The 14,629-nt window shown below is 39.5% G+C and overlaps 1 protein-coding gene across 4 annotated transcripts in view; it reads right to left on the bottom strand.

Moving 5' to 3' along the window:
• The window catches only part of ATG7 (autophagy related 7), a 230,640-nt gene that overhangs the window by 176,066 nt on the left and 39,945 nt on the right, over positions 1-14,629 (bottom strand). For all 4 annotated transcript variants that reach the window (XM_025885212.2, XM_073901654.1, XM_025885213.2 and 1 more), the window contains exons 8-12: positions 12,381-12,469; positions 10,654-10,775; positions 6,836-6,926; positions 5,910-6,054; positions 2,562-2,720 (exon numbers count right to left, since the gene is read on the bottom strand). In XM_025885212.2, the coding sequence (XP_025740997.1) occupies positions 2,562-2,720; positions 5,910-6,054; positions 6,836-6,926; positions 10,654-10,775; positions 12,381-12,469 (606 nt within the window). The remainder of the gene's footprint in view (positions 1-2,561; positions 2,721-5,909; positions 6,055-6,835; positions 6,927-10,653; positions 10,776-12,380; positions 12,470-14,629) is intronic.

The raw sequence follows: 14,629 nt of genomic DNA, 5'->3' as shown, positions 1-14,629 counted from the left end.
GCACATTATCCATTACTGTTTATAAGGCAGGAAGGATAAACATAGAAGAGACCTGGCTCCTGGCCTCAAGGACTGAATAACCCAGTAGGGAAAGCAGAGTAGTACAATGTAAACGCCAAGGAGGATGCTTGACCCTCGTGGGCTGATGGTTTCAAGGAAAGGTGAACTTGATCTCAAAGGCCCAACGTGAGTCAGCCCTAACTTTGGCCCTAGCTTCTGTCCTAGGCCCTTCTCTGTCTTCCTGACCTCCATGCTTCAGGCTCCCCGTTTCCCTTCAGTTCCACAGAAATGCTGTGCTGCCTCCTGCTTCAGGCATTTGCACAGACAGCTCTGCCACCTTTCATCTAGCTGACCCCCACTCACCCTAGGACTTAGCTTCCTCAAGCGAGTCTAGCTCAGGTCAGGCTGCCTGGTAAATGTCCTCACAGCAACTGAGCTCCTACTTCATGCACTTACTACAATTACAACCGTTTATGGAATGAGTTATTGACCATGTCCCCCCTCTGGACTACAGAAGGTCCATGCAGGGGAGAGGGAACTTTGTTTTGTTCTCCAGTCCCTAGCACACAGAAGGCCTTAAATATTTAATGAATAAGGAAAGAATAACTGAACAAATAAATAGGGAGGACTGCACTGGATCACAGACCATTTGGACAAGGAAAAACTTCAGGCAACTAGTTAGTAGCAGAGGTCAGCTTCAAAGCCAGGTCTGTCTGGGCCCTGAAGGGAGTTCATAACACTTTTCAGTGATAGACTGGATTATTCTTCCCAACTCTATACTGCCTCTCACTAATAGAATTAAATGTCTTCACCCTTTGCCACATGACTTTGCAGGACCTCCACTAGGAAGGCAGAGTAGACTGTCCAACCCCACTGACTTTGGGCTTGGCCCTGTGACTGGCTTTGGCATGGGGATGGAGAATGCTGCACTGTGTCACTGGTGAGCTGAGACTTTTAGAGGTATAATAAGTTTTCACCAATCCTTTTACACTTCCACCTTCTACCATAAGAAGAGCATGACCTAGATGACTGTTGCTCCCTGAACCCAGATTTTAAAACAATGACACACAGCACAGATTGGAACCTGATTTAAAGCCTGGAGTCCAGCCTAGCCCAGCAGCTAAGCTACAGCCAATCTGCAGACCTGTGAGTGTGAGATAAATGCTGGGTGGCTCAGATGGTTCAGTGTCTGCCTTCGGCTCAGGTCATGATCCCAGGGTCCTGGGATCAAACCCCGCATCGGGCTCCCTACTCCACGGGGAGCCTGCTTCTCCCTCTCCCTCTACTGCTCCCCCTGCTTGTGTTCTCTCGTTATCAAATAAATAAATAAAATCTTTAAAAAAAAGATAAATGCTTATAATAATAAGACACTGAGATGTGAGGATTGTGTGACATGCAATAATGTAGCAGAAACCTAACTAATATGACAGGGTTGTAACATTCTTATTTCTTTTGGCCTTCAGCATCTAGCTGGGGACATAGTGGGTGCTCAATCAACAGTGTTGAATTAGACCCAATAGATGATGTTCCCCTGGATCACTGGTGAAATGGACAAAACCAACAACATTGCTTCTTTTAAAGCAAGAACTAAAATGAATGAATCTAATACTGAGTAATTAAACAGAAAAACTTTGAGAACGGGAGCTTTTTTTTTTAGGTAGCGCTGAGAGCCTCTTGTGGCACTTTAAGTGTTAGCAGATGCTTTGGAGACATCTAACTTCTGCCAGATAAACTGATTACGCATGCAAGATGCACATTTTCTTTTGTGGATGACCTAAAAAAAAAAAACTGGCAAGATTTTGAATCAAATGAGCTGAATGACTTGTCTCTTATTATCTGGTGTTTTTAAAGTAAACAATGCAACTCAGAAACAAGCAGCAGCTCGAGTAAAAAGCTGAATATTTAGCCAGATCTTCATTCTGCACAGACTACATTCAATTTAATTTCATAAACCTGTACTAAGTAACTATTAAGTATTCTGGTGATGAAGGAAAAAGAATATCCTATACCTGAGCTACCAAGAATACCTTTGGAATAAGGCAGTATATAAAAATATGCACACTCCCAAATTCCTCAACTTAGACTCAGATAATGCTTTGCAACTTACAAAAACATTTTTTCATAAATTTTTCATTTTATTTTCACAATAATAGATGAGAGTTTTGCTTTGTTTTTCAGTGCCCATCTCTGCAAATAGGAAAGAGAGGCTTGGTCATATCATGAAGTCCTGGGTAGTAAGTAACAAACATCCAACTTTTTCTTTTTTTTTAAAGATTTTATTTATTTATTTGAGAGAGAGAGAATGAGAGGCAGAGAGCACAAGAGGGAAGAGGGTCAGAGGGAGAAGCAGACTCCCCGCTGAGCAGGAAGCCCAATATGGGACTCGATCCCGGGACTCCAGGATCATGACCTGAGCCAAAGGCAGTCGCTTAACCAACTGAGCCACCCAGCCGCCTATATCCAACTCTCTTTTACCAATACGACAGGGCCTCATTCCCCAAGATTAATTGTGGGAAGCTATAGGAGACAAGCTCTGACATCCTCAAACAGCATCAACATACCACTCCGGGGAATATTTTCTGAAGCCGGTCTGCTGCAGCCAGGGCCTTGGGCTTACCACCTGCGAGGCAATCTTCAAATTCATAGAGAGGCTGCCTCACAGGATTGGAGTAGGAGATATTGGCATTGTCCACAAATGTGATGTGTCTGACGCCCCAACCCTGCATGGAAACAAGAGATCATGGTGTGTTTCTGATGAACATGTCACGGAGTATCTCTCTTAAATCCCTAAAAGAGGTTTTGCTTTAGATCAGCTTGGGAACCTCAAATACAGGAAACTTCAGAAAATGAATTGTGCAAATTCAGTTTCTGATCGAGGGTCAACTTCCTTTAAAAGACAAAATAATTATATACCGGGTGCCTGGTTTTCTGCAGTAATGAGACTAAGAAATGTCAGAGTGGGTCTGACTAATAACTCATTATTTTTGACAGTGGCACCAGAGAAAGATTTGGAGGTGAGTCCCATAAGAATTGTCTATGTTGCTATCTTAGAAGGATTAGCAGTAAGCCCCTAAATGTCCTTGCTTTCCCTTAATGAATAATTAAGTATAAATAATAGCTCAGATTAAAACTCACTTAAAGCCTGAATTAACTCCTCAGAAAAATGACTTATGGGTTATTCCCCATTGTATAACATCATAGAAGATTTTGTACTACTTCTTCAAGATGTAAAGGCCTTATTAATATTCGGTAATGCAGGGGACAATTCTATATTCTCAGAAATAATTTGCATGATTTCATATGCTTCAATTATAACTCCTATAAAGTCTTATAGAACCACAAAATTTTAAAGTGAGATGGAATCTTTAACATCCTTTGTCCAATTATTTTGTTCTATAGAGACGGCAAGAGTAGCCTGGAAATCACTTAAGGTCATAGATCTGGTTAATGGTGGGGAAGGAATTAGATCCACAGAGTTGCAACCAAATGAAGATTCCTATTTTTTGGAGGGTGAGGTGCAGTGTGTATTTTAGCAGATCATAAAAAAGCATAGTGATCTAAGAGAAGCCCTGCCATGACTGGCTACGAAACTGATTCTGCTCTCTTATTTCAATATCTTTCCATTAGGGACTCAGAAACTCAATTAGACTGATGGTTCCAAGGGGACAGTCAACAAGAACCCAAGATTCATTTTCAGGGTTGAGAAGGACAGGCCAGAATCCATCCTTTCAAAAGCATAGTTTAGGTTATCTTTTTTGAAAGCCCACTGGTAAACTTTGGTCTACTCACCTAGTTTTGTAAGTGACTTTTACCAGCAAAGCAATCTACCATGGAGGCAGAATAAAGGTATGAAAAATCTAAAAGTCACTTGTGCTTGGTTTGGGGACATTTATTTCTGAAGTATTTTTACATTCCTTAAAGCAATGCTGAGTGGACAGCAAGGAAGGCAGTCTGGGAAGAAGCTAGGCAGTGGGAAGAAAGCCAGGTAAATTACAAACAGGCCATAGGTTAGCCACATGCAGGGGGCATTCGAACTCAACTTTTGGCTTCCTGGAATGTTTAAATGGCTAATCTGCAAAGATTAAAGAAGACTGTAACACTCGATGCTGGTGAGGATGTGGTGATGAAAAGCTATTGTACGGGTTGAGAATGTAAACTGATGTAATCTTTCTGGAAAGCAATTTGGCAATATGTTTCTACAGTCTTTCAAATGTTCCTATCTTTTGGCCTATTTGCAGCAATCTATCCTCAGTAAATACTTCCAGCAATCTATTCTAGGAAGTAATCTGAAATATTAACAAAAATGTTCCACAACATAATTTACAGTTGTAAAATACTGGAAACAATATTTTAATAAATAGTTTTATTTAATAAATAATAAATAAATAAATATTTAATAAAAAGAATAACGCCTACATTAGGGGAATGTCTGAGAACAGTATATCACTAGGGGAATGTCTCAGAACAGTATATTTCATCATATAAAAGGTATATTCTATAGTCATTAAAAACAATAGGCATAATTTTTAATTACATGAGAAAGTGTCTACAATGTTAATAGATAAAAGTGTGGGACATTATCATAAATAAGATTTTTAAATATATATTTAACAAACATTAAAGGAAATAAGTGAAAAAGTGGTAGGAAAATGGGTATCTTCTTTTCCTGCTTTATAACTCTAACACTTAACAAATTTTCTACAGGTTTCCACTGCCTTTATAATTTTTAAAAATGTTAAGAAAACCTAAGCACCAATTCTGGAAGCCAGATAAAGAACAATAAAATAGATTCCACAAAAGAGGAAGATATTAATGAAGATAAAAGTAGATAGTAATGAATCTAAAAGCAAAACAAAACCAAAAACTATAGAACTAATAAATAAATCAAGGCGTTAGTCCTCCCAAAAGACTGATAAAATAGACAAGCTTCTCTGGCAAGTCTGAATAAGAGAAAAAAAGAGAAAACATAAACATGCAACCTTAGGAATGAGGAAATATTTTTTAAAAAGATAGAGAGTTTTAAAGATGCTAAGAGAATACCATATGTATTTTGTGTCAATTAATTTTAAAATTTAGATGAATAAGAGAAATAAAATTCACAAAAGAAATGAAATTAAAGACTTACTCTCACTAATAAAAGAAATGCAAATTAAAAAGCTCTGTTTTGTACATGTTTCTAAAAGTACAGACTAGTAAAATGTTTTTGGAAGGTAATTTAGCTTGAAAAAAACCCATATAAACATATTGTACATAGTATACATTGTACGTGTGTGTGTGTGTGTGTGTGTGTGTTTGCATATATATACACATACACACACACATAGTACATTCTCTCTAAAATAATAATTCCACTTTTAGGCCTTTTTTCCTAAAGAAATAATCCTATACATATGTAAAGATATAAAAATGTTCATTTCAACAGCATCTCAAAAAAATATGCTGAGGTGGAAAAAAATTGAGGACACAGTCATACAACAAAATACTATGTATAATTATATGGAACACACATTCTGTTAAGACTAAAAACCTGTTACAGACAGTATACTATAATCCAATTTTTGTAAACAAGTGACAGCAAAGATGACAAATGTCCCTCTCTATGTTCGCATCTGCCTATGAAAACTTCAAGGAATATGATATTGTGTACTAATCTAGGAAGTCTTCTTAATTTTGGGAAATGGGACTTGAGATGGGGGTGGAGAAAGACCTTCTATTTCTACTTTATAATAAAAGTATGAGTTCCTTTTATAGTTAAAAAGATAACTGGGAAAAGAAAAAAGGAAGGGAGAGAGGGAGGGAAGAAGAGGGGGGGAGGGAAGGGGAATGCGGGAGGTGGAAGGCAATCTGGTACAGCAAAATAAGAAAAGAAGCCACAGCTTCAGAGGTACATCTGGCCTCCACCAACTTACCATCAATGTCCTAGCTACATTACAACCCAAGGTGCCAGCTCCAAGCAGCAGACACTTGACAGACACAACCTTGTCTAAGTCCAAAGTGGGGACCAATCTCCAACACATCAATTTGAGATTTAAATCCACTGATGACTCAGCTAACCTAGAAAATGACAGAATTATTTATTCATTCAGTCACTCATTTATGCCCCCATCTTATCCTTAAAAGATAGAAAGCATCCGAATAAGAAAATGGGGAACAAATCCTGAGCAAAATGGGATCAAAGGGAAAATAAGATGGAGCTTTAGGGCAATAGGGAGGAGAAATGGCACACAATTTGTGCCAGTGTAGACCACTGCAATTGCTAGTGATAGGCCACGAATGATACTGAGCCCCTAGCAGCCAAGGTGAAAATGCAAACATGACCACTTATAGGAGTCACTGTATCTATAAATAGAAAGACACCAGCTACTTAAGAGGAAAGTTTTCCCTAATACTGAAAACCAAGAAATATTTTCCACGTCCCCTCAAAAAAGGGTGCACTTATATCATCCCTTAAATACAGTGTTGGTTCCCATGAAATATTTCTTAAAATGTCCTTCAGTATAGGCTAATAGGAAAAATTAAAGGGCCATGAATAAAGGACTAAATGTTAGTAGGTATCTGTACTAACTAGGTTTGAGAGTCTCAGCTCAAAGCAAGAACAAAATTTATAATGTCTAGAAGAGTAGATGAACTGTGTACCCTTCCGAATCTCCATCAGTGGTATTAGTTCTCACAACCACACTTAAATCAAGAGTCAGGCAGCGACGAGTGGAGGAACACTCAACAACGTGAACAGCACCCCCTGTGCTGAGCTGAGCAATGCGGCTGGCCTGACAGAATGTGCTGTGTGTCCTGGTGATAAATGGCCCCAGTGGAGAAAACAGCTTCCAAAATATACCTTTTAGGGTCCATACATTCACTGAGGTTCACCATCCTCGGTCCCATGCCGCCTTTCTGGTTTTTTTCCCATCCAACTGCTTTGGGACAATCTTAAGGCAAATAAAATAGTGAGTTGAACGAAGGAGGGAAGAATAAAAACAAGTAAGTAGCAAGATGGACCACACATCAATAAGCTTTCAGTTCACTTCTTTCTCACAGAGGCTCCAGGGCCTGAATTTGCACGTACTTGCTAAGTTGCTCACCATCTCCCTCAACTACCCGCACACTTGGAGACCACCGGACCTGAGCATGGTTTTCCTGGAGAGGGGCTTCTGAAATAGCCCTCAACTCTGGCCTGAGTTGCCTCCACTTCCCCAGTTCCTGGCAGTTGCTCAAAATACGACAATCCTCTCTGGGATACAGGTATACAGGTAGAACCCTGTGGAGGGCGCTCTCTCCAAGGAACCCCAGCTAGTGTGACCGCACTTTTCTGCTGAAGTTCCCACCAGGCTTTGAACCTCTGTGTTCAGTTCCTCCTTCTTGTTCTTCATCCTTACCATGTCCCTCTGCTCAGCCTCTCAACACTGTCACTGCGTACCTAGCCTGTCCCTCTGTTAAGCTGCCCTCTCCTTTAAGTTTATCCTTATCCATTCAGACCTTCCCCTTCCCCGACTTCTCTTTTCTCCACTAACCTCTTTTAACCTCTGCTATGGGTGCCTCTGAACTTCCAATTCCAGTTCTGTGTGATGCTCTGAGAGGGTAAGGGTCCCGTAGTTGCTCTATTCTACTATTATGAAATCCTCTTAAGTGTCTCACTTGCTTTCTAGAATAGTCCTGCTACTTTCTCAGCTTAATGGTAATCTGACTTCCTTGGTGGAAACCTGCTAATAGGGGCCTCTCTTACATTCCTCCCATCTTAGGACCTCTGCCACTCTCCCATTCTTACCAAATACCTGAAATTCACAATAAAGCCTCAACTCCTTATCAGGGAATTCATTTGGCCACAACCTATGCTGCTAGCATCCCCTCCAATGTCTGCCTTAAGTAACAGTCTCTGAAGGAACAGAAACTCCCTGACTTAAAAATGTATAGGACTACTGGGAAGAACTGTATGTTTCTAATTTGTATGTTGGTGTTCTTTGGCCATTCTCCTACTTTTAGATTGCTGTCAGCACTTCTATTTTTCTTTCCTTGGGAACTTTTTAGCTTTTGACCTCTGTTTTTTAAAATAGTATTGCGCAATATAATTATAGGACCTAGAAGGTGTAGATTTTCTTAACGCGATCTTTCCTTTCTGGGATAGGACGACCAATGGAAAACCTTGGGGTCAGTTATCCTGGAAAGCTATGGCTGGAGACATCACTCACAGCAAGGAGCCAGAATACAAATGTCCCTTCCCATTTTAACTCAGGCACTCTGATGTGGTCCTTTTTTTTTTTAATGTAACAAAAAGTAAAAATGATATAAAAGATGAGTTCTTATAGTAGTTAAGAGTTCAAAATTTTTTTTCTGGGAAAAGGAGTTCAGACATATTACTAAATTCATGTTTTGTTTGTTTTCCTTAAGTATTCTTACATTAAATAAAAAAATACTTCTCAAATATATAGGCAAAAACTTGAAAGAACTTCAGAACCACAGTCTAGTACCGCAACTAACAACTCTGACCTAAGCTTTCTCCTTTACAGATAAGAAGTCAGAGAACAAAATTTCATTTCCAACGAAAACATCTCTGTACTCAAAACGTTACAGCCATTTCTAAGAAAATTAGATATACTTTAAGCTTATTAACAATGAAAAAATGTAATTTATCAATAGTATTTAATCTATCCTATCTGCCTCTATATAAACTACATCCATAAGACGTGCCCCAAATTAATAGAAAAATATTTTTAGGAGAAAATTAGGTCTTGTTTTCCCACAGCTGAACAAGCAGAAGGAGAACATCAAGGACAGGAATTAAAATGAAGAATGTCCCACTCACAGCAGAGTCTGCTGCCTCCCTCGGCTGGATGCCAGAACACTTTTTGTATCAGCAATGGACAGTGGGCTCTTTGCACCACGAGGAACAAAAGATGATTAAAATTATACTTCTTATGCCAATGTCATTGCAATTATGGGTTGTCTTCAAAATAATAAAAAATACTACCACATCAATAGCTTTCATTTCATACTATGATACAGAATAACTCTTTACCAGGTTTTATTTAAAGTTTTATTTACAGCTAAGAGGGAAAACATTAATTTACATGAAAAAAAGAAAATTTGCCTTTCCTAAACTAAATAATCTACACTCACTATCAAGCATAAAGAAGATGTATTGAAGGCATTTATTGGGTGATAGGAAGCATCTTTTCCAAAAGGGAAATGTGCAATGTTTCCAGGCTTTGCCAGCTTCACCAAGCATCAGCAAGATTGTTGGGGCTGTGAAGGAAGAATCATGCAATGACTTTATCATAAAGATGGAAACAAAAGTGCCTCCTCTATAGGAGCTGGCAGGATTAAGTGAGCGAGGAAGTGTGGAAGGCACGTGGTGGCCTACCAGGCACAGACCAGGCACATATCACTTGCTAGTTAACTCACCCATTCCCCTAGAACTATCTACAATTGTGGCTTAACATGCAGGTATGGCACCTCAGTTAACAGCACATGGAAGCTATTTTAGAATGTGCCAGAAGAGGGTGCTAAATCAAATGCATGGATCTAAACACAGCAGGGAAGCAGTGGATTTCTTAGGGCTCTCAACTTAACCTATAGCCTTCTTTGCCTAACCAAGCCAAATCCTCTGTTAATCTCTCCAAGAAATCTATTTAAGACATTTATCAGTGCTGCAGCGAAGAATCACTGATAAAATCTGCTCAGAGCCAATCCTGAAACCTTTTAACTTCACTCTAGAAATGACATCTCAGAAGAGATGGTAACACTGCTTTCCCCAACACACACACACACACACACACACACTCTGAGGCATAGAACCCCCAGAAGAAAGAAAGCAATGTGCTTGGAACAATGCAGATGTGGTGAAGAGCAAATTAAACAATGTGTGTAAAGGTACCCTGAAAAGCATGTAAGTCATAGAAATCTGAGGGATCGTTTTGGAGCGTGCAGGGCTTTGTGTAAGATAGGAAATTAACATAAATTAGCATTTATTAAATGACTATAATATGCCAGACATTGTATGCTGTCTTTTACACAGGACACACATTCATCCTAAGGGAGACTCCATGAGGCAGGTTTTATTATCTTTATTTTACTCGAATTTGAGTATGTATTCTATCTTTGTAACATGTATATAAATACATAATGTATGTTCACATACACACACATCTATAAAATATCTGTGAGCCCAAGTTTCCTAACTTATGAAATGGAGATAACAGCTGATGTCTACCCCACAGGATCTAGTGAAGAATATTAAATGTGGAAGGAGAAATGGCACTTTTGCTGACTGATTTACTATATGGAGAGAAAGATCACACATAACCTTATATAACAAATAAATATGTAAGTGTATTAATATTTTGTTCTTCCTGTAAGAAAGGTCAGGAATAAAGATTTTATGTGAAACAAAAACTGGGGGGGCTGGGGAGAAATCTCAAGACTGGGAAAAAAAAAAAAAAGGCCTGGAGGAAATTTCCTGAGGACAATCTTTGCCTTTGTTCCTTTCTGAATAGCAGAGTGTGCCCTCTGTTCAAGGGAGGTGTTCCCATGGGCAAAGAGGTAGGAGCTGTACTTTTCACTACCTTCTGCTGCCATTGTGAAGGGAAGAAAGGAAAGTTAAACTTGCTTCAGTTTCTGATAAATGATAATTATATGCATTCTCAAAGACCGGCAAATTACCTGGGCTAAATGCCATTTCTGGAAGCTTCACTTCGAAGATGATGCTGTGGGCAATGTCTCTCACCCCCTGCATGGTGCGGTCCCGGAAGCAGAGGACTTCAACAGACTGGAAACTGCTACTCCTGATGTCAGGCCCCAGGTTTGAATTAATTCATTTTTTTTTTTTTTAAGGAAGGGAAAGAAAGAGCTCACATAAGAGCTTCAGCAAAACCAGTTGGAAAGTATTCAATTCATCGTTAATTATGCCTCCTTGACACTCTTGGGGTACGGCCTTAACCTCTGAGAGATTTTGAACACGTCCACGTATGCTTTCCTTTGTCCAAATGCTTAGAGACTGAATAATGAATTGGCTGTGATTTCTTAGTGAAGTTTATATAACAATCACATTACAAATAAATAATTCTGACAAATGCATCTTAAATACAGGGGAAAAAAGCTTACAAGACATTAAAAAGAACCCCTAAGACATACATGGGTTCTCCTGATTCCCCTTCTCCTATCTGAACTCACATTCTATGAAACAGCACCTCAGTCAGGAGTAGTTAGCAAGCCTGTGTGTACTCTCCAGTCACACTACCTGGATAAGCAAGTGTTAACCATTCTCTCTCCGGGGACAATCTATAATTAAGCTATCTTCATTTTTTTAAAGCATTTTTATGTAAGTAAAACAGATAGAAAGACAAGTACACAAATCCTAAATATACAGGAGCTTATATCATGCCTTCTCGCACTCACTGGCCACCCTATCAAGAGTAACTACTACTCTAATGTCTAAGTCCATTACTGGGTTTTTCCTGTTCTGATGTTTACATGGAAGGAATCAGAGAGGGCATATTCTCTTAAGGGCCAGCTTATTTTCACTCCACATCATGGCCTCTGTGTTGACACGTGCATCAGCAGTTCACTCAGATTTACTACGACATCACATTCCGTCGCAATGAATATGCCACAATTTATTAACCATTTCACTGTTGAAGGACATCTGGGTTATTCCCGGTGTTTGATTATAAAGAATAATGCTGCTATAAACATCCCTGCGTATGTGTTTTGCTTATATCTGAGTGCACATTTCTCTGCATTATCTACCTGGGAAAGAAACTGTTGAGCCATAGATAGTTTTAACTTTGGTGGATGCTGCCAGTTTTTGAGCAGTTTGAGGGTTCCAGCTGATTCACATCTTGACAACACTTGGTACTGTCATCTTTTTCAAGTCATTTGGTAAGCATGTAGTAGTATCTCAGCATGGTACCTCATTATCTCTATTACTGAGTAGAATCTCATTACATTTCATGTCCATGATGACTAATGATGTTGAGCATCTTTTTAAATGTATACTGACCTCTTAGATAACCTGTTTTCATTATTTTAGGGCGAGGAGAAAAGGAAGATGGTAGCAGTAGGAAAATCCTATCTGAGAGTGACCCAGACAGCTGGAGGGAGAGGTGGGAGAATTTCTGGCTTGGGACCTCTGGCTGCTCACCCTACCCTACTCTGAAATGTCTTTAGTGTAGTATGGTCAGAGTCTGCAGCTCCATAATACACCTGCTTAGGGGTTTACCATTGATGGAAATTGGATCATGACTGATGAATTGATTTATAATCTGGTTTCTATGCCAGAAATGAAAAAACACATATGGGAAAAAAGAGACACAGACAGAGGCAGACACAATGTCAAAAACAGATTGACAGAGACAGACAGACAGACACAGACACACACATGTAAATACCATCGGTGGGCTGCTAGGACCAAAAGATTCCTCAAAGGCCATCCAGGATGCTGGGCTAAGTTACAGGGATCATATACACCAACTGTTATCTGTGAAGAAAAAAGACTTTCTGAGTGAGTCAAGCATCATGTCAGGTTCACAGTACTGACACTGCTAAGACCTTCTCTTCCTTTTTATGCTATTCTGCAAAAACATTAACAATTAGACACGTGATGAAGGGCTAGAGAGAAGAGAAGAAAGCAAAAGGATCTCACACCAGACCACAGGACTTCTGGATGGAGGGGCTATCAAATTCTTCTCTGCACCCCCACCATACCTTGCAGTAGGCCTGGCACAGTAGGAACTAGATACATTTAGAAGGAAGAAAGATTGCAAGGAAAATATCAGGGAGGGAAGACAGTCAACTGTCAGGGCTCACACAGAGAACATCCTCTCATAAAGAAACACAATATGTGAAAATTGCTAGCGTTTATGTAATGAGAAAATCAAAGAAGGGCCACTACCTGTAAGTCTACAGTCAGATCAAACTAAAAAGTCAGATGATCTTGATATTGCTAATATGTATTTCCTCCCACTCTGGCCCCCTCCAACCCCCTCAACGCTGACTATCTAGAAAACTATTCAACTTCAAATACCATTTCTTCAGTGAAGACTCCCTTTGGTGGGAATAGTCACTCTGTCTGCTGTGATTCCATAGCAATTTGTACATTATACATAACATTTTTTACTTTTTCTTCTTCTTTTCAAAAGACAATGAGCATGCAGCACCCAGATCTTAATTTCTAAATACCATTCTCTAATAAAAGGAATCAGGGCTCCTTGAACACATGGCTAATCCTAGGGCTGAGGCAGGGAAAATACAAGATGAGCCTGCAGCAATAAGTGCTCAACAAACAAAGGCATGGAGCCAGGCCAAGGGGACACCAGAAAACCAAGTGAAACAGCATTCAATGGCCAAGGCTAGAACAATTTGAGCAATGCAAATAAATAACACAGGATTGGATTAAAACCCAAAGTATAAAATAAACACTTGTGAGTCCATACTGTTATAAATAAATAATGGGATAAATAAAAATACGAAGATGAAGAGACAAGTCTTCTTTACAGAAGATTTCTAAACAGTATCTACACATACTGCCCCTTCCAGGAGTAGAGCTTAATCCTTCTCCTCCTTGAGAGGCGGCTGGACTTAGTGACCCACTCCCAAAGAAAAAACAGTAACTTCACAATGGAGAAACCTGGCAAACGCTACCATAACCACATGATCAAGTTTAACATCACCAGGGATGCCATGTGAGTATCAGGCACCCCCAATATGATGCGACGACCAGGGCACCTCACCTTTAGTGTCATTCCTTCCAAAAACCCATAACCCCAGTCTAATCATAAGAAAACATCAGACAAACCCAAATTAAGGAGAATTCTACCAAAATAACTGTCTAGTACTCTTCAAAACTGTCAAGGTCAACAAAAACAAGGAAAGTCTGAGGAATTGCTACAGACCAGGGGAGACTAAGGAGACATGACAACAAAAGGCAATGTAGTCTCCTGGAATGGCTCCTGGAACAGAAAGAAGACATTGTGGGAAAAACTGGTGAAAATGTGAATAAAGTCTAGAGTTTAGGTAATAGTAATCCACCAATGCTGGTTTCTCAGGTACCATGGTATTGTAAGGGGATAACATTAGAGAAAACTGAAACTGGGTGAGAGTGTATGGGAACCCTCTCTGCACTGTATTTTAAACTTTTCTATAAATCTAAAATTATTCCAAAATAAAAACTTTATTTAAAAAAAGAGAAGGCAATGAGCATCTAGAGAGCAAGGATTATCTTTTTCATTTCCCCATGATCAGTTCATATATACATACCAGACACTTAGTGAATGCATGTTGAATAATGATAAGATGGATGGATGAAGGGATGGATGGATGATGGATGAGTGGGTGGATGGGAGGGAAGGAAGAAAGGAGGGAGGGTGAATGGGTTGGTGGGTGAAAGGAGGGAGAGAGGGAGGGAGGGAGGAAAGATGGCTGGGAGAGAACCATAAATCAACCCACAGGTTTCCTTTATAGGTGTAGCTGTGGGTTAAATAAAAACATGGTAGAATTTTGGTTACTCTAGATCCAGTTAGTTCTATAAGAATAGGGCCAGGCCAAACAACTCCATTTATTTTACTACAATGCTCAGTATAATGTTAGACACAAAGCAGAAGCTTAACCCATACTCAGAGAAAGGAAAGAAAGGAAACAA

This window comes from Callorhinus ursinus, unplaced genomic scaffold, assembly GCF_003265705.2.
Source record: "Callorhinus ursinus isolate GAN/ISIS: 27379988/994484 unplaced genomic scaffold, GSC_fseal_2.0 scaffold15, whole genome shotgun sequence".
Lineage (NCBI taxonomy): Eukaryota > Metazoa > Chordata > Mammalia > Carnivora > Otariidae > Callorhinus > Callorhinus ursinus.
The sequence above is the reverse complement of the archived record's forward strand: the minus strand, read 5'-3'. Positions and strand labels throughout refer to the sequence as shown.